This window comes from Bos indicus, chromosome 3 (assembly GCF_029378745.1).
Source record: "Bos indicus isolate NIAB-ARS_2022 breed Sahiwal x Tharparkar chromosome 3, NIAB-ARS_B.indTharparkar_mat_pri_1.0, whole genome shotgun sequence".
NCBI lineage: Eukaryota > Metazoa > Chordata > Mammalia > Artiodactyla > Bovidae > Bos > Bos indicus.
The window spans coordinates 12,945,424-12,965,998 of NC_091762.1; the positions used below are offsets into that span (position 1 = coordinate 12,945,424).

At 40.6% G+C, this 20,575-nt stretch overlaps 1 protein-coding gene across 8 annotated transcripts in view; it reads right to left on the reverse strand.

Annotated features, from left to right (window-relative positions):
- LOC109579134 (CD48 antigen-like) overlaps positions 1-20,575 on the reverse strand; it is a 90,406-nt gene that overhangs the window by 39,663 nt on the left and 30,168 nt on the right. For 7 of the 8 annotated variants that reach the window (XR_011565281.1, XR_002183781.2, XM_070784190.1 and 4 more), the window contains exon 2: positions 12,952-13,323. Coding sequence is in view for 5 of the 8 variants with exons in the window: in XM_070784190.1 (XP_070640291.1) it covers positions 12,952-13,323 (372 nt within the window). In the remaining 3 variants the exon portion in view is untranslated. Of the gene's footprint in view, positions 1-81; positions 135-12,951; positions 13,324-20,575 lie in introns of all 8 variants that reach the window. The other variant, XR_011565282.1, reaches the window with a different exon arrangement.

Genomic DNA, 20,575 nt, shown 5'->3' on the forward strand with positions numbered 1-20,575 from the left:
ATAAATGGATTAGAGGACAGGATATAACATAGGTAAACACAGATGTTAATGGCCAGGTGGCCAATCTGGTAGGTAACTCACTCTATGCTCAGTCCCTCTTTTCTCACTGTCCTTGACTTTGTCTATTGAAGAATCTAGAAAGCAAAATTCTCCATTTCAGTCTTTCTTATACTTGCACTTATTCTGAGCAGTGAAGTAGGGGCAATTTGCTGCATGAGAGGAAAAGTCTTCACTCCTGAAAAGAGAAAGCTTCAACACAAGAAAGATTATTCCCGCTGTCTTTCTTTTTTTGCTATTTTTTTTTCTAGAATGATATCTAGAGAGACAGTCATCCTGTTTCAAAGCAATAAGCACGAGAACAAAACCCATGTGCCAATGATGGCAGAACAGAAAAATAGAGTGAGCCTCCACCTCAGGGGTCAATGATGAACAGACACATGGATGCCAGAGAAAGTTACCTCTTGACTTCTGGTTACATGAGAAAAGTAAACCCCCATTTTCTCAAGCCTTTAAAAATCAAGCTTAATGCTAATTGAAGTCAAATATATAACTAACTTACATGCATAGATAACAATAAAAAGATTTGATCAGCAAAATCAAAGCAGTTTAAAAAAGAGATCAATCAAAAGAATAAATATTGCTAACCAAACACTTAAAGTTATAAGTAAATGTCACATAGAATGAGAATTGGACATAACTACAGATAAGAGAAGGGCTTCCCTGGTGGCTCAAATGGTAAAGAATCTGCCTGCAATGCAGGAAATGCAGGTTTGATCCCTGGATCAGGAAGATCCCCTGGAGATGGGAATGGCTACCCACTGCAGTATTCTTGCCTGGAGAATTCCATTGACAGAGGAGACTGGTGGGCTACAGTCCATGAATCGCAAAGAATCAGACACAACTGACCGACTAACACTACTACCACTAGAGATAAGAGAAGATGAAAAATTATAAGGAAACACTGTGTACAACTAAATATCAATAGATTTTAAAATATAAGTGAAATAATGCTTTTCTAAGAAAGTGTTAATGATCAAAATCTTATTAAGAAGCAGCAGCAAACCTGAATACACCCATTGTCTTAGAAACATGGCCAAAGATCTGTCCTTATAAAGGTCATGAAGAGTATTTGGTTTCAGGAGTGAGTGTGACCAAATGACCAAAGAAAGAAAACTCTTGCATTATATACTTTGTCTCAGAGCTTGAAATGGCAAAATGACCTCTGGGTCATTCTGAAAGTACAGTTTAACACTCACATCAGACAAGAATACCAAAACCAAAACAAGACAAAACACACAAATCCACGGATTAATGTCAGTTTCAAACAGAGAATTTAAAATTCCTAAATTAAATATTAGCAAATAAAATCACACAATACACTATGATCAAGTTGGATTTATTATAGGAATGCAAAGACAGTATAATTAGGAAATTTACTAATGCAGTTTATGCCATTAGCAGATGAAAAGAAAACACAACACCTAACATTTACTGAGCAGGTATGTATTTCTAGACTTAGTTCCAAAGGCTTCACATGAGCTCATCTAACCTCATAATAACCCTATAAAGTTACATGGATTAGCTGTGTCAGTGGAGTCATCTAGGGCAGGGGTAAGCAAAGGGTAAAAGACTGGACAGTAAATATTTTAGGTTTCATAGGCTGTATGGTCTCTTGCAAAAAAGCAAAATGGCTGTCTGGGGAGGCCTTACAAATAGCTGTGAAAAGAAGAGAAGCGAAAAGCAAAGGAGAAAAGGAAAGATATAAACATCTGAATGCAGAGTTCCAAAGAATAGCAAGAAGAGATAAGAAAGCCTTCCTCAGCAATCAATGCAAAGAAATAGAGGAAAACAATAGAATGGGAAAGACTAGAGAGCTCTTCAAGAAAATCAGAGGTGCTAAAGGAACATTTCATGCAAAGATGGGCTCTATAAAGGACAGAAATGGTATGGACCTAACAGAAGCAGAAGATATTAAGAAGAGATGGCAAGAATACAAGGAAGAACTGTACAAAAAAGATCCTCACGACCCAGATAATCACGATGGTGTGATCACTCACCTAGAGCCAGACATCCTGGAATGTGAAGTCAAATGGGCCTTAGAAAGCATCACTATGAACAAAGCTAGTGGAGGTGATAGAATTCCATTTGAGTTATTCCAAATCCTGAAAGATGATGTTGTGAAAGTGCTGCACTTAATATGCCAGGAAATTTGGAAAACTCAGCAGTGGCCACAGGACTGGAAAAGGTCAGTTTTCATTCCAATCCCAAAGAAACGCAATGCCAAAGAATGCTCAACCACACAATTGCACTCATCTCACACGCTAGTAAAGTAATGCTCAAAATTCTCCAAGCCAGGCTTCAGCAATACGTGAACCGTGAACTTCCAAATGTTCAAGCTGGTTTTAGAAAAGGCAGAAGAACCAGAGATCAAATTGCCAACATCCGCTGGATCATCAAAAAAGCAAGAGAGTTCCAGAAAACATCTATTTCTGCTTTATTGACTATGCCAAAGCCTTTGTGTGGATCACAATAAACTGTGGAAAATTCTTCAAGAGATGGGAATACCAGACCACCTGACCTGCCTCTTGAGAAATCTGTATGAAGGTCAGGAAACAACAGTTAGAACTAGGCATGGAACAACAGACTGGTTCCAAATAGGAAAAGGAGTACATCAAGGCTGTATATTGTCACCGTGCTTATTTAACTTATATGCAGAGTACATCATGAGAAACGCTGGGCTGGAAGAAACACAAACTGGAATCAAGATTGCTGGGAGAAATATCAATCACCTCAGATATGCAGATGACACCACCCTTATGGCAGAAAGTGAAGAGGAACTAAAAAGCCTCTTAATGAAAGTGAAAGTGGAGAGTGAAAAAGTTGGCTTAAAGCTCAACATTCAGAAAACGAAGATCATGGCATCTGGTCCCACCACTTCATGGGAAATAGATGGGGAAACAGTGTCAGACTTTATTTTGGGGGGCTCCAAAATCACTGGAGATGGTGACTGCAGCCATGAAATTAAAAGACGCTTACTCCTTGGAAGCAAAGTTATGACCAACCTAGATAGCATATTCAAAAGCAGAGACATGACTTTGCCAACAAAGACTCATCTAGTCAAGGCTATGGTTTTTCCTGTGGTCATGTATGGATGTGAGAGTTGGACTGTGAAGAAGGCTGAGGGCCGTAGAATTGATGCTTTTGAACTGTGGTGTTGGAGAAGACTCTTGAGAGTCCCTTGGACTGCAAGGAGATCCAACCAGTCCATCTAAAGGAGGTCATCCCTGGGATTTCTTTGGAAGGAATGATACTAAAGCTGAAACTCCAATACTTTGGCCACCTCATGCGAAGAGTTGACTCATTGGAAAAGACTCTGATGCTGGGAGGGATTGGGGGCAAGAGGAGAAGGGGACGACAGAGGATGAGATGGCTGGATGGCATCACTGACTCGATGGTCATGAGTCTGAGTGAACTCTGGGAGTTGGTGATGGACAGGGAGGCCTGGCGTGCTGCGATTCATGAGGTCGCAAAGAGTCGGACATGACTGAGTGACTGATCTGATCTGATCTGATGGTCTCTTGAAACAACTAGTCAACTTTGCCATTATAGGGAGAAAGCAACCAAATACAACATCTAAACAAATGGGTGTGTGGCTGTGTTCCAATAAAACTTTATTTATAAAGTCAGGTATTGGGCTTTGGTGATGGACAGGGAGGCCTGGCATGCTGCGATTCATGGGGTCGCAAAGAGTCAGACACAACTGAGCGACTGATCTGATCTGATCTGATTGGGCTAGATTTACCAATGGCTATAGTTTGCCAACCCTTGATCTGGGGTAATTGTTAAAAATACAAATTTATGGGCTCTTCCCAAGACTCACTGAACATGCATCTGGGAAAAACGATATTTTTACATCACTTTAAAAGATCTGATTTAATGAACAGATAACAATTTAAATGTAAAATCAAATGGAATGTCTATTACAAAGTGTCATGAAGCATAGATAGGTGTTAAGGCAGAGTATGTTCTTAGGCATTTAAAGTGTTCACTGGGCATGTGGTTTTTATGAACTTTTGTTAAGCTCTTTTTAATAGGTAAAGGAATATTAATCAAGATTGAATAACACAAAAATCTTAGAAAAATTAGGTGCATTTCTATCATTTTCCTTAAAAATTGCCTTAATCTATTTGTTTAAAGGAATACTTCTTTAATGCCTCCTGGGGCCTCTATAAAACATCAGACAGATGCAAGAAGAGTAGGGCATGGCTCCTGCTCCCACGTGGACAGCACACCACACACAAATAACTTTAGTGCAAGGCAGAGAGAAATATGAGCCATAAAAGAATTAGGAAAAAGGACTTGCAGACTTCAAAATGGGCATATTCATTTAACAGGGGTGAGAAAAGCCTTTATAGGATATGACAATTCTGAAAGCCCATGAGGTAGGAGAGAGCAAGAAAGAAAGGCTGTACTTGAAGAACAATGTGTTTGGCTAGAAACAAGGCTAGAACACTGGCATTAACTGATGGTGGATCTCTCATGCTGTGATGAGTACTTAGTTCCACAGCAATGGTAAGTAAGCAAGTATTATTGTAAAATTCAATAAGGGAGCTGGTAAATTATCAGGTAAGTTGGAAGCAAGACAAAAGGAAACCAGCTAGTAGCACTTCTACTTTTTCAAGCAACTCTTCTTTTGCTCCACCATTGTGGTTTTCATATGACTTGTTAGTCAAAGCATTCTGACCCTGGTTACATGCGACAGCACAAGCTCCAGGCCTTGACAATCAGAATATGTTATTTCCCTGGTCAGTGACCCATCTAGGGGTAATCTTGAGAACCTAGCCCAGCTAGTAAGAGCCTCTCCCTAGAATTTCCCATGTGAAGTGAGCCAGGAAACTCCCTTTGCTCTCTGGTTGAGTGGGATGCATAGCTGCACAAAGCCATACTCCCAACCACTTGGAGAGGTCCAGGAGAAGAAAGCTGATAGGAAAGGAGGAGAGAGAGAGAGAGACACTGAAAAAGAAGATGAGAGAGTACGTGGTTTCTGAATACAGAAGTGAGCCCCTGTCAGTTTTTCAGTTCCTGTGAGCATGAGGGCCAGAGGAACTCCTTTACTGATCTTGCTCCTAGAGATCTAAGCATTTTTATCACAAAAACACTCTTACTGACTAATTTAAGTAGGCTTCCTTAAATGCTACTTGATGCTAAGAGAGATAGGATAAAACTCTATTGGTATGATGTCACTGAGAAAGCTATGCCAGGAATTTATCAGCCAAGGAGGAGAGAAAGACAAATTCAGGAATCAGAAGCTGGAGGCCAGGGGGCAGCTAATATGCTCTCCGTCTCTTATCAACAGAAAAACCCAGCTTGGATAGTCAACCCAGTCAACCTAGCCTCTTCTCATAAGATTTCCAATCCCCCCACTCCTCCCCGGCTCCCACTAGGTGAGGTGTGCAGGGAATGTTTTTGAGATGGATATCCCTGGGAGAGCCACTAGTGTATGTCAAGAAGGAAAGGACCAGGTGGCAAGGAGAAGGGTAGAAAATTCAGAGCATGGCACATGGAGGAAAGTGTTGGGAAGCCAGGCTGAAGAGGCAGCCAGGGACCAGATCCTGTGCAGAGTTGCACTTCTTTTTCTGAGTGCCATTTATTCTGTGCAGAATGGGAATGGGGACTGTTTGGTGTTAAACAGGTAAACAACAGGAAGAGCACTACATTTTAAAGAAGATCAAAATATCAGCTGCATGGAGGGTGATTTAGAAAGCAGAAGAGAAGCCAGTCAGGACGCTGATGTGATAACCCAAGCAGAGGTGGTGGAGGATGGAGGCAAAGACGACAGATGGGAGATTGCTCTGGCAGGTTCGATACTCCTTATCTGGACCTTCTTCTCACTCTTTCCTGTATTTCTCCATTGTACTGTCTGCCCAGGAGGTACAGTACCTCCTGTACTGTACTTGGACTCCTTACTAGCCTGGGAGCTCCAGGGAGCAGGCATTGGGTCTTCTCTGGTATCTCTGACTTGCGTCTAGGACAAAGCTTCGTCCTGAAATCTCTCTAACTGGACTTCAGATCAACTAGTTTAAAAGCATTTTACGTGATCAAAACTCCTACTTGGTGTTTTTTTTTTCCACCAAGTTCTGTTGTTTAAGTTTTGCCAACATCTTTTTGTCACTTAAGAACTTTTAAATCAACTTTTCCCAAAGCATGAGTAATATTTTGTTTTCAGGAACAGGTTTGTTTTTTTTTTTTCTTTTTGGCAGCTTGCAGGATCTTTTTCCCCAACCAGGGATTGAACCTGTGTTCTTAGCACCTTTGACAATGAAAGCACAGAGTCCCAACCACTGGGAATTCTCAAGAACAGAGAGAAGAAATCCAGCTCGACCTACAAGAACACCCACACAAGTTTCTTTAACCAGGAAACCTTGACAAGCCACCCATCCAACTCCACCCACAGCGAGGAACCTCCACAATAAAGAGGAACCACAAACTGCCAGAATATGGAAAGGCCACCCCAAACATAGCAATATAAACAACATGAAAAGGCAGAGAAATACTCAGCAGGTAAAGGAACAGGATAAATGCCCACCAAACCAAACAAAAGAGGAAGAGATAGGGAATCTACCTGATAAAGAATTCCGAATAACGATAGTGAAAATGATCCAAAATCTTGAAATTAAAATGGAGATACAGAAAAATAGCCTGGAGAAAAGGATTGAGAAGATGCAAGAAATGTTTAACAAGCACCTAGAAGAAATAAAAAAGAGTCAATATATAATGAATAATGCAATAAATGAGATCAAAAACACTCTGGAGGGAACCAACAGTAGAATAACGGAGGCAGAGGATAGGATAAATCAGGTAGAAGATAGAATGGTAGAAATAAATGAAGTAGAGAGAAAAAAAGAAAAATGAATTAAAAGATATGAGGACAACTTCAGAGACCTCTGGGACAATGTTAAGTGCCCCAACATTCGAATCATAGGAGTCTCAGAAAAAGAAGACAAAAAGAAAGACAATGAGAAAAATACTTGAGGCGATAATAGTTGAAAACTTACCTAAAATGGGGAAGAAAATAGCCACCCACGTCCAAGAAACCTGGAGAGTCCCAAACAGGATAAACCCAAGGAGAAACACCCCAAGACACATATTAATCAAATTAACAAAGATCAAACACAAAGAACAAATATTAAAAGCAGCAAGGGAAAAAACAACAAATAACACACAGGGGATTCCAATAAGGATAACAGCTGATCTTTCAATAGAAACTCTACAGACCAGAAGGGAATGGCAGGACATTCTTAAAGTGATGAAAGAAAATAACCTACAGCCCAGATTACTGTACCCAGCAAGGATCTCATTCAAATATGAAGGAGAAATCAAAAGCTTTACAGACAAGCAAAAGCTCAGAGAATTCAGCACCACCAAACCAGCTCTCCAACAAATACTAAAGGATCTTCTCTAGACAGAAAATACAGAGAGGGTGTATAAACTCGAACCCAAAACAATAAAGTAAATGGCAATAGGATCATACTTATCAATAATTACCTTAAACATAAATGGGTTGAATGCCCCAACCAAAAGACAAAGACTGGCTGAATGGATACAAAAACAAGACCCCTATATATGCGGTCTACAAGAGAACCACCTTGAAACAAGGGTCACATACAGACTGAAAGAGAAGGGCTGGAGAAAGATACTCCATGCAAATAGAGACCAAAAGAAAGGAGGAGTAGCAATACTCATATCAGATAAAATAGACTTTAAAATAAAGGGTATGAAAAGAGAAAAGAAGGACACTACATAATGATCAAAGGATCAAGCCAAGAAGAAGATATAACAATTATAAATATATATGCACCCAACATAGGAGCACCGCAATATGTAAGACAAATGCTAACAAGTATGAAAGGGGAAATTAACAATAACACAATAACCCTACTCACACCTATGGATAGATCAACTAAACAGAAAATTAACAAGGAAACACGAACTTTAAATGATACAATAGACCAGTTAGACCTAATTGATATCTATAGGACATTTCACCCCAAAACAATGAATTTCACCTTTTTCTCAAGTGCACATGGAACCTTCTTCAGGATAGATCACATCTTGGGCCATAAATCTAGCCTTGGTAAATTCAAAAAAACTGAAATCATTCCAAGCATCTTTTCTGACCACAATGCAGTAAGGTTAGGTATCAATTACAAGAGAAAAACTATTAAAAATTCCAACATATGGAGGCTGAACAACATGCTGCTGAATAACCAACAAATCACAGAAGAAATAAAAATGTGAATAGAAATGAATGAAAATGAAAGCACAACAACCCAAAACCTATGGGACACTGTAAAAGCAGTGCTAAGTGGAAGGTTCTTAGCAATACAGGCTTACCTAAAGAAATGAGAAAAAGGTCAAATAAATAACCTAACTTTACACCTAAAGCAACCAGAAAAGAAAGAAATGAAGAACCCCAGGGTTAGTAGAAGGAAAGAAATCTTAAAAATTAGGGGAGAAATAAATGCAAAAGAGACCATAGCAAAAATCAACAAAGCCAAAAGCTGGTTCTTTGAGAAGATAAATAAAATTGACAAACCATTAGCCAGACTTATCAAAAAACAAAGGGAGAAAAATCAAATCAACAAAATTGAAAATGGGGCAAAACCAATACAATATTATAAAGTAATTAGCCTCTAATTAAAATAAATAAATTAAAAAAAAGAAAGAAATGGAAATGGAGATATCATAACAGACAACACAGAAATACAAAGGATCATAAGAGACTACTATCAGCAGCTATAGGCCAATAAAATGGACAACTTGGAAGAAATGGACAAATTTTTAGAAAAGTACAACTTTCCAAAACTGAACCAGCAAGAAATAGAAAATCTTAACAGACCCATCACAAGCACAGAAATTGAAACTGTAATCAGAAATCTTCCAGCCAACAAAAGCCCAGGTCCAGATGGCTTCACTGCTGAATTCTACCAAAAACTTATAGAAGAGCTAACACTTATCCTACTCAAACTCTTCCAGAAAATTGCTGAGGAAGGTAAACTTCCAAACTCATTCTATGAGGCCACCATCACCCTAATACCAAAACCAGACAAAGATGCCACGAAAAAAGAAAACTACAGGTCAATATCACTGATGAACATAGATGCAAAAACCCAGAACAAAATTCTAGCAATCAGAATCCAACAACATATTAAAAAGATCATACATCATGACCAAATGGGCTTTGCCCCAGGGATGCAAGGATTCTTCAATATCCATAAATCAATCAATGTAATACACCACATTAACAACTTGAAAGATAAAAACTATATGATTGTCTCAATAGATGTAGAGAAAGCCTTTGACAAAATCCAACATCCACTTATGATGAAAACCCTCCAGAAAGCAGGAATAGAAGGAACATACTTCAACATAATAAAAGCTGTATAAGACAAACCCACAGCAAACATTATCCTCAATGGTGAAAAATTGAAAGCATTTCCCCTAAAGTCAGGAACAAGACAAGGGTGCTCACTCTCACCACTACTATTCAACATGTGGTGGAAGTTTTGGCCACAGCAATCAGAGCAGAAAAAGAAATAAAAAGAATCCAAATTGGAAAAGAAGAAGTAAAACTCTCACTGTTTGCAGATGACATGATCCTCCACATAGAACACCCTAAGGACTTCACCAGAAAAATTGATGCTTTTGAACTGTGGTGTTGGAGAAGACTCTTGAGAGTCCCTTGGACTGCAAGGAGATCCAACCAGTCCATTCTGAAGGAGATCAGCCCTGGGATTTCTTTGGAAGGAATGATACTAAAGCTGAAACTCCAATACTTTGGCCACCTCAGGCGAAGAGTTGACTCATTGGAAAAGACTCTGATGCTGGGAGGGATTGGGGGCAAGAGGAGAAGGGGACGACAGAGGATGAGATGGCTGGATGGCATCACTGACTCGATGGATGTGAGTCTGAGTGAACTGCGGGAGTTGGTGTTGGACAGGGAGGCCTGGCATGCTGCAATTCATGGGGTCGCGAAGAGTCAGACATGACTGAGCGACTGATCTGATCTGAATCAATGAATATAGTAAAGTTGAAGGATATAAAATCAACACACAGAAATCCCTTGCATTCTATACACTAATAATGAGAAAACAGAAAGAGAAATTAAGGAAACAATTCCATTCACCATTGCAACGAAAAGAATAAAATACTTAGGATTATATCTACCTAAAGAAACTAAAGACCTATATATAGAAAACTATAAAACACTGATGAAAGAAGTCAAAGAGGACACAAATAGATGGAGAAATACACCATGTTCGTGGACTGGGAGAATCAATATAGTGAAAATGAGTGTACTACCCAAAGCAATCTATAGATTCAATGCAATCCCTATCAAGCTACCAATGGTATTTTTCACACAACTAGAACAAATAATTTCACAATTTGTATGGAAATACAAAAAACCTCGAATAGCCAAAGCAATCTTGAGAAAGAAGAATGGAACTGGAGGAATCAACTTGCCTGACTTCAGGCTCTACTACAAAGCCACAATCATCAAGACAGTATGGTACTGGCACAAAAACACACATACAGATCAATGGAACAAAATAGAAAGCCCAGAGATAAATGCACACACCTACGGACACCTTATCTTTGACAAAGGAGGCAAGAATATACAATGGAGAAAAGACAATCTCTCTAACAAGTGGTGCTGAGAAAACTGGTCAACCGCTTGTAAAAGAATGAAACTAGAACACTTTCTAACGCCATACACGAAAATGAACTCAAAATGGATTAAAGATCTAAACATAAGACCAGAAACTATAAAACTCTTAGAGGAAAAGATAGGCAAAACACTCTCTGGCATAAATCACAGCAGGATCCTCTATGACCCACCTCCCAGAATATTGGAAATAAAAGCAAAAATAAACAAATGGGACCTAATTAAACTTAAAACCTTTTGCACAACAAAAGAAACTATAAGCAAGGTGAAAAGACAGCCTTCAGAATGGGAGACAATAATAGCAAATGAAAGTGAAAGTGAAGTCACTCAGTCGTGTCTGACTCTTTGCAACCCCATGGACACCAGGCTCCTCCGTCCATGGGATTTTCTAGGCAAGAGTACTGGAGTGGGTTGCCTTTTCCTTCTCCAGGGAACTTCCCAACCCAGGGATCGAACCCAGGTCTCCCGAAATGAAGCAACTGACAAAGAAGTAATCTCAAAAATATACAAGCAACTCCTGCAGCTCAATTCCAGAAAAATAAATGACCCAATCAAAAAATGGGCTAAAGAACTAAACAGACATTTCTTCAAAGCAGACATACAGATGGCTAACAAACACATGAAAAGATGCTCAACATCTCTCATTTTCAGAGAAATGCAAATCAAAACCACAATGAGGTACCATTTCACACCAGTCAGAATGGCTGCTATCCAAAAGTCTACAAGAATAAATGCTGGAGAGGACGTGGAGAAAAGGGAATCCTCTTACACTTTTGGTGGGAATGCAAACTAGGACAGCCACTATGGAGAACAGTGTGGAGATTCCTTAAAAAACCAAAATAGAACTGCCATATAACCCAGCAATCCCACTACTGGGCATACACAACCAGAATTGAAAGAGACACGGGTACTCCAATGTTCATCACAGCACTGTTTATAATAGAGAGGACATGGAAGCAACCTAGATGTCCATCAGCAGATGAATGGATAAGAAAGCTGTGGTACATATACACAATGAAATATTACTCAGCCATTAAAAAGAGTACATTTGAATCAGTTCTACTGAGGTGGATGAAACTGGAGCCTATTATACAGAGTGAAGTAGGCCAGAAAGAAAAACACCAATACAGTATACTAACGCACATATATGGAATTTAGAAAGATGGCAATGATAACCCTGTATGTGAGACAGCGAAACAGACACAGATGTATAGAACAGTGTTTTGGACTCTGTGGGAGAGGGTGAGGGTGGGATGATTGGGAGAATGGCATTGAAATATGTATATTATCATATGTGAAACTAATTGCCAGTCCAGGTTCGATGCATGATACAGGGTGCTCGGGGCTGGTGCACTGGGGTGACCCAGAGGGATGGGATGGGGATGGAGGTGGGAGGGAGGTTCAGAATGGGGAATACATGTACACCCATGGAGGATTCATGTCAATGTATGACAAAGCCACTACAATTTGTAAAGTAATTAGCCTCCAATTAAAAAAAATTTTTTTTAGTCAGTTTTTGAAGCAGCCAATAAAGACATTTCTGATACAACTGTATATTTCTAATAATCAATTTTTGCAGTATTTTACAATTGAAAGCTTTTTTTTTTTTTTTTTGTATACTCTTGAGTGGGCCTCTATGGCAACCCACTGTAGCATTCTTGCCTAGAGAACTCCATGGAGAGAGGGGCCTGGTGGGGTCCCAAAGAGTCACAACTGAATGATTAACACTTTTACTTTCACACTCCTGGGGAGCTTCTCAAGTGATCATTCTGTTAAAACTTTCATTGGTTGTTTCTCATGAGATATGTAGCATTAGACCCCATCCTGTATCCTGTACCTTCCCTCCACCAGCTGTGTGTAGGTCCCTAGAGTGGGGGATGGGGGGGGTGGAGTTCGGATAAGGGTCAAGCCAGGGAGGGGAGGTCAGGTGGTCAGGACTTACCTTGGTTCTGCTAGAGGTGGATTAACTGGAAGGTGACAAAGCTTAAGCGATTTTTTGTTCTTGTTCTAAATAAATACTTTTAAACAAACAAAAAGAAATTGTAGCTAGATTTTTCCTAAGATGTAATTTTTAAAATTTAGTTTTACCTTTAAGGCATCAGAAGAGATGTAAAATTTTCTTAAAAAAGAAATGACTTTTAAAAAAATACCCTGAGTTTAGGCTAACTTACTTTAAATAAAGTGGTTGTTGGAATGCATGCTTGGGGCATGGTCCCACACCTTACCATATAAACAGAGTCTAAATTCTTCCTCATTCGATTTTCCTGAGTTGAATTTGATTTTTGCTGTATATAGTCCACTCATTTCCATGGTGAGATTCCTGATGCTCAAGAAAGCCATCTCTGTTAGGTTGAGTCTGTGCTTGTATATTTCTTCAAGTTCATACCAGTCAGGATTAGGGGTCTGAGGCTTCCAGGACACTAGAAGCCGTGTTTTCTCATCATCCTCAGATTTCCAATTCCATTCAATCTCTCGGACGTTAGGATGCAAAGGGGAGGTCAGTGTCAGCTGGACAGATGTCCCAACAGTCCTTTTCAACGTGCAGGAAGAGCTGGGGTATTTGACAGCTTGAGAATCTGGTGAAGGACTAGATAAGCCTGGAGGAAGAAAGAAGCAGAGCAAATGTTTTGCTATATCTGCTGTCTTCACATCACACTAATTTTACACTTATAAAAAGATTATCTCCGTTTTTACAGACAAGGAAACAAAACTGAAGAGGTAAACTTGCTTAGGCATTGGTCCTGCCTAGAAGTTGATAGTTTTGATTCAAGCACACATCTATCACCCTTCCAGACTCATGCTCTTTCCTTTTCTTGCAGCTTGCACCCAATATGGCCTTTGGTTTAATTCTGCTACTGCTGCTGCTGCTAAGTCGATACAGTCATGTCCGACTCTGTGCAATCCCATAGACGGCAGCCCACCAGGCTCCCCTGTCTCTGGGTTTCTCCAGGCAAGAACACTGGAGTGGGTTGCCATTTCCTTCTCCAATGCATGAAAGTGAAAAGTGAAAGTGAAGTCGCTCAGTCGTGTCCGACTCTTAGTGACCCCATGGACTGCAGCCCACCAGGTTCCTCTGTCCCTGGGATTTTCCAGGCAAGAGTACTGGAGTGGGGTGCCATTGCCTTCTCCATGATTTAATTCTAGGAAATAGAAACGAAAAATATTGAAGTTGATGAGTAATAATACAATTTCTCCATTGTTTCTATACACTAGAAGAAAATTATTTCAGCTCTCTCCTATGCTATCTTTTTTTCCACCTCAACCCATTGTTTTTTGGTTTCTGGCCACCACTCCTCTGAAATTGCTCTTGATTGAGATATTGATGACTACTTAAAATTAACAAATCCGCATGTCATTAGTCAATCTGTCAGTCCTAACCTTATGGGACTATCTTGCGGCACTTGACATATGACTACTCTTTCTTGAAACTCTACTTATTTGATACAAATTTTTACTCATTGGGCCCTCAGTCCACTTTCTTTCAATAAATGTTTAATGAGCTAGGCGTAACTGAGATTGCTAGAGATAGTGGTGAACAGGTGGACCAGATCCCTGCTTTCATGGAACTACCATTGTAGTCAAGGAGACTGCTGAAAAAATCAGGAGAAAGTACAAGATTTCAGATACTTGTAAGTGCTGTTAAAAAAGGATGTGGCACAGATTTCATGGGGCATGGTTCCACACCTTACCATATAAACAGAGTCTAAATTCTTCCTCATTCAATATTCCTGAGTGGAATTTGATTTTTGCTGTATATCAGATCAGATCAGATCAGTCACTCAGTCATGTCCAACTCTTTGCGACCCCATGAATCGCAGCACGCCAGGCCTCCCTGTCCATCACCAACTCCTGAAGTTCACTCAGACTCATGTCCATCGAGTCAGTGATGTAGTCCACTCATTTCCATGGTGAGATTCCTGATGCTCAAGAAAGCCATCTCTGTTAGGTTGAACATCTGAACTCCCTTCTCATCTGAACTCCTTTCTCATATTTATGGAATTTTCTGTCTTATGAAACACAGCCCAGTGTGAAAATGCCTGATACTTTCCCAGCCACCTTTATAGCAGAGACAGCACATAACCTGGGCTCCTCCAGTCAGATGCACCTACTCAGACTTCCAAACAGAAGCTACTGCATGGTGAGAGGGGGACCACAGTATACGTGCTATTGATGCAAGGGTGACAGCGGTTGTGAGGCAAGTCAAGTATCCTGTCAGTGGGATGTAAGCTGTGGTGTCTGTGTCAGAAGTAACAGACCAGTTTCTACTGGACCAGTTCTGTTGTGGCTCCTGGATGAGTCATCTCAGAGCCTGGTCACCGGATCCCTCAAAGGTCTGTGGACCACCTGCTCTCCTTTAATATGAATATTTAACTATCAGTTGATTTCTTGGACTTATATAGTCAAGAAATACAAGAGAAGAAAAAGATCTACAAAATCAACCCCAAACAATTAAGAAAATGGAAATAGGAATATACATATCAATAATTACTTTAAATGTAACTGGATTAAATGTTTTTTAAATTTATTTTTAATTGGAGGATAATGCTTTACAATATTGTGTTGGTTATTGCCATATAACAACGTGAACCAGCCATTGGTATACACATATTCCCTTCCTCTTGAGCCTCCTCCCACCCCACCCCCCACCCCAGCCCTCTAGGTCATCACAAAGCACTGAGCTGAGTTCCCTGTGCTATACAGCTGCTTCCCACTTGCTATTTTACACAGGGTAAGGCAATGGCACCTCACTCCAGTACTCTTGCCTGGAAAATCCCATGGGCGGAGGAGCCTGGTAGGCTGCAGTCCATGGGGTCACTAAGAGTCAGACACGACTGAGCGACTTCACTTTCACTTTTCACTTTCATGCACTGGAGAAGGAAATGGCAACCCACTCCAGTATTCTTGCCTGGAGAATCCCAGAGACGGGGGAGCCTGGTGGGCTGCTGCCTATGGGGTCGCACAGAGTCAGACACGACTGAAGCGACTTAGCAGCAGCAGCAGCAGCAGCAGCAGCAGTGTATATATGTCAATGCTACTCTCTCAATTTGTCCCACCCTCTCCTTCCCCCACTGTGTTCTCTACATCTGTTCTCTACTTCTGTATCTTTACCCACCCTGCAAATAAGTTCATCAGTACCAATTTTCTTAGATTCCATTTATATGCATATATATATTTCTATATATCAACATTTACTTTTCTCTTTCTGGTTTACTTCACTGTTTGGCAGGCTCTATGTTCATCCACAGTCAGTTGATATCTGTTGCTTGTAACCAAAATGCTGATTGACAATTAGAGATAATGTGATAAGATATTGGTGGTTTAATGGATGTGTGAGGCATGGATGGTTTATTAAGAAAGTACCCTAAAAAGATGTGACAGCTAAAGTGAGTTCTGAATGATTAGAGGACAGAATGAATTCTTCCAGGCATACAAATTTTCCAGTGTACAAAAGATCATGGTCTCCATGTGGGATGAATGGAGGACTGTGCCTGGAGTGGACTGAGTGAAGAAGAGATCTGAAGAAAGACTAAGGCAGGAAAGGCCTTGTAGGGTTTGTAGGTGGTTTGGATAGATTCTGATTGCCACAGGAAGCTGCCAAATGGTTTTCAGCGGGGTAATATGTGCTTTACATTTTTATTGATCACTTTAGAATACATACTGTGTGCATAATGATTTATAGGAAGGCAAGAAGAGGAAAAGGGATTCCAGTTCAGAGGCTTTTGCAGTAGGTTAAGTGAGAGAAGGATGGTGGTAGGGAATCAGGAGAAATGGGGAGATTCAGGAAATTTTGGAGGTAGAGTTATAGAGACTGCTGATGGACTGGATGTCAGAGAGAAGGAAAAGAAGAATCAAAGATGATTTCTAGGTTTTTGGCTTAAACAATTGGGTAGATGGAGTGACATTTATTGAGCTATAAATATCATTAAAGTCTGGGGAGGAGCAGGTTTGTGGTGAAGGTAGGCATAACACAAGAATTCAGCTTTATACTGTCAACTTTGGCTTCCAAGAACAGATGTTAAATGGGCCACATAGATGGGTTAAGCCTGGGGGGCAGATGTCCAGGCTGGAAATGTGGCCCTTAGTGCAGTCATGCTACTTACAGCCATGGGATTAGCTAAAATCACCTAGGGATTAGGTGACTATAGCTAGGGAAGGAAAGAGGGCATAGCACTGACCACCAGAGGATTCAGGTCCATTGGGAGAGGTGGAGAAGGAACAGCCAGTGGGGAAGACCAGGTAAGGGCAGGGTCAGAAAAGCCAAAGAAGGAAAGTGTTTCATGAAGGAGGGGTGGACAACTAGGGCAGCGCTACTGAGAGCTGAGGTCAGATTTCCTTTCATTCTTTTCTTTGTCTATTTCTTAGTACTTCCAAAATGCCTTTGTACTTCTCATTCCATTATTACTCATCTCCTTAATACATATACTTCTTCACTATTATATTAAAATAGTTAAATAATACCCATCCTGCTCTTTATTCTCTGTTGCTCACCACCATCACAACTAGAATGAAAATGTAGAACATTCACTAGCCCACATTCCCTGCTCAGCCTTGTACTATTCTTACACCTCCCCCTGCAACATTCTTCCAATTTGAAGGTTTCACTGACTTAGTCAAGTGTTCTGTGTCCAGACATTTATTATATTTTCTCTGAAAATATGACTCCTTGATTTTAAGATTCTTTGTCGCTGTTGTTGTTCAGTAGTCAAGTCGTTTCTGACTTTTTGAGACCCCATGGACTGCAACACACCAGGGTTCCCTGTCCCTCACCATCTCCCAGAGTTTGCCCAAGTTAATGTCCATTGAATCAGTGATGCCACTCAACCATCTCATCCTCTGTCGTCCCCTTCTCCTCCTGCCTTCAATCTTTCCCAGCATCAGGGTCTTTTGCAATGAGTCATCTCTTCACATCAGGTGGCCAAAGTATTAGCTTCAGCATCAGTCCTTCCAATGAGTATTCAGTGTTGATTTCCTTTAAGATTGACTGGTTTGATCTCCTTGCTGTCCAAGGGACTCTCAAAAGTCTTCTCCAGCACCACAGTTGGAAAGCATCAATTCTTTGGTGCTCTGCCTTCTTTATGGTCCAACTCTCTCACATGTACATGACTACTGGAAAGAACATAGCCTTGACTATACGGACATTTGTTGGCAAAGTGATGTCTTTACTTTTTAGTACACTGCCTAGGTTTTTCATAGCTTTTCTGCCAAGAAGCAATTGTCTTCTAATTTTATGGCTGCAGTCACCATCTGCAGTGATTTTAGAGCCCAAGAATAGGAAATCTGTCACTGCTTCTGCCGTTTCCTCTTCTATTTGCCATGAAGTGATGGGACCAGATGCCATGATCTTAGTTTTTTAATACTGAGTTTTAAGTCGGCTTTTTCACTCTCCTCCTTCACCCTCATCAAGAAGCTCTTTAGTTCCTATTCACTTTCTCCCATTAGAGTGATATCATCTGCATATCTGAGATTGTTGATATTTTTCCCGGCAATATTGATTCCAGCTTGTAACTCATCCAGCCTGGCATTTCACATAACATGCTACGCGTGTAAGTTAAATAAACAGGGTGACAATAAACAGCCTTGTCATAGTCCTTTCTCAATCCTGAACCAGTCAGTTGTTCCATACAAGGTTCTAACTGTTGATTCTTGAAATGCATATAGGTTTCACAGGAGACAGATAAGATGGTCTGGTATTCCTATCTCTTTAAGAGCTTTCCACAATTTGTTATGATCCACACAGTTAAAGGTTTTAGTGTAGTCAATGAAACAGAGGTAGATGTTTTTCTGAAATTCTCTTGCTTTCTTTATGAAAGCAAGAAAGTGAATGTTGGCAATTTGATCTCTGATTCCTCTGCCTTTTCTAAATCCAACCTGAACATCTGAAATTTCTTGGTTGGCATAATGCTGAAGCCTAACTTGGAGGATTTTGAGCATAACCTTACTAATGTGGAAGATGAGTGCAATTGTCCAGTGCTTTGAACATTCTTTAGTATTGCCCTTCTTGGGAATTGGGATGAGGATTCACCTTTTCCAGTCCTGTGGCCACTGCTGGGTTTTCCAAATTTGCTGACATATTTAATGAAGTCCTTTGATAGCATCAACTTCTAGGATTTTAAATAGCTCTGCTGGAATTCCATCACCTCTACTATAGCTTTATTGACAGCAGTGCTTTACAAGGCCCACTTGACTTCACACCCCAGAATGTCTGGCTCTGGGTACATGACCACACCATTATGGTTATTTGGGTTATTAAGATCTTTTTTGTACATTTTTTCTGTGTATTCTTTCTATCTCTTCTTGATCTTACATTATCATCATCTATGCAGTTTAATTACAATTGTTGTGTGGTTTTTTGCTCACTACTGTTTATTCTTTATCTTTCTCTACTGTTCCATGTGGGTTCTAAGTTGCTTCAGTTGTGTCCAACTTTTTGCAACCCTATGGACTGTAGCCCGCTGGACTTCTCTGTCCATGGGATTCTCCAGGCAAGAATACTGGAGTGGGTTGCCATTATTCTTCCTCCTCCAAGGAATCTTCTCAACGCAGGGATTAAACTCATGTCTCTTATGTCTCCTGCATTGGCAGGTGGGTTCTTTACTGCTAGCACCGCCTGAGAAGCCCACCTACTGTTAAGATTAGCTTCTTATTTGATGGACAACTTTTTTGAGGATTTTTCTCAAATAGGCTCTGTGAGTGATATACTCTCTGAATCCTTCAGTTCAGTTGAGTTCAGTTGCTCAGTCGTGTCCGACTCTTTGCGACCCCATGAATCGCTGCACTCCAGGCCTCCCTGTCCATCACCAACTCCCGGAGTTCACTCAGACTCACGTCCATCGAGTCGGTGATGCCATCCAGCCATCTTATCCTCTGTCGTCCCCTTCTCCCCCTGCCCCCAATCCCTCCCAGCATCAGGGTCTTTTCCAATGAGTTAACTCTTCACATCAGGTGGCCAAAGTACTGGAGTTTCAGCTTTAGCATCATTTCTTCCAAAGAAATCCCAGGGCTGATCTCCTTCAGAATGGACTGGTTGGATCTCCTTGTAGTCCAAGGGACTCTCAAGAGTCTTCTCCAACACCACAGTTCAAAAGCATCAATTCTTCGGCGCTCAGCCTTCTTCACAGTCCAACTCTCACATCCATACATGACCACTGGAAAAACCATAGCCTTGACTAGACGGACCTTTGTTGGCAAAGTAATGTCTCTGCTTTTGAATATGCTATCTAGGTTGGTCATAACGTTCCTTCCAAGGAGTAAGTATCTTTTAACTTCATGGCTGCAGTCACCATCTGCAGTAATTTTGGAGCCCCCCAAAAGTAAAGTCTGACACTGTTTCCACTGTTTCCCCATCTATTTCCCATGAAGTGATGGGACCGGATGCCATGATCTTTGTTTTTTGAATGTTGAGCTTTAAGCCAACTTTTTTCACTCTCCACTTTCACTTTCATCAAGAGGCTTTTCTGAATCCTTACTTAAGTGCTAATGTCTTCTCTTGTTTAGTCACTAAGTCATACACAACTCTTTTGTGACCCTGTGGACTGTAGCCCAACAGGCTCCTCTCTCCATGGAATTTCTCAAGCAAGAATACTGGAGTGGGTTGCCATTTCCTTCTCCAAGGGAATCTTCTCAACCCAGGGATTGAACCTGAGTCTCCTGCATTCCAGGCAAATTCTTTACTGCTGAGCCATCCAGGATGGCATTGAGGCTGAATGGCAAAGATTGCTCTCCTATTCTCTGAGTAGCACACAGATGCCTTTTCACTGTCATCAAACTTCCAGTTTGCAGATGAAAAGTCTGAATTTTTTTTTTCTTTAAAAATATTTTCCCTTTGGAAACTTCTTGCTCTTTTCGTTA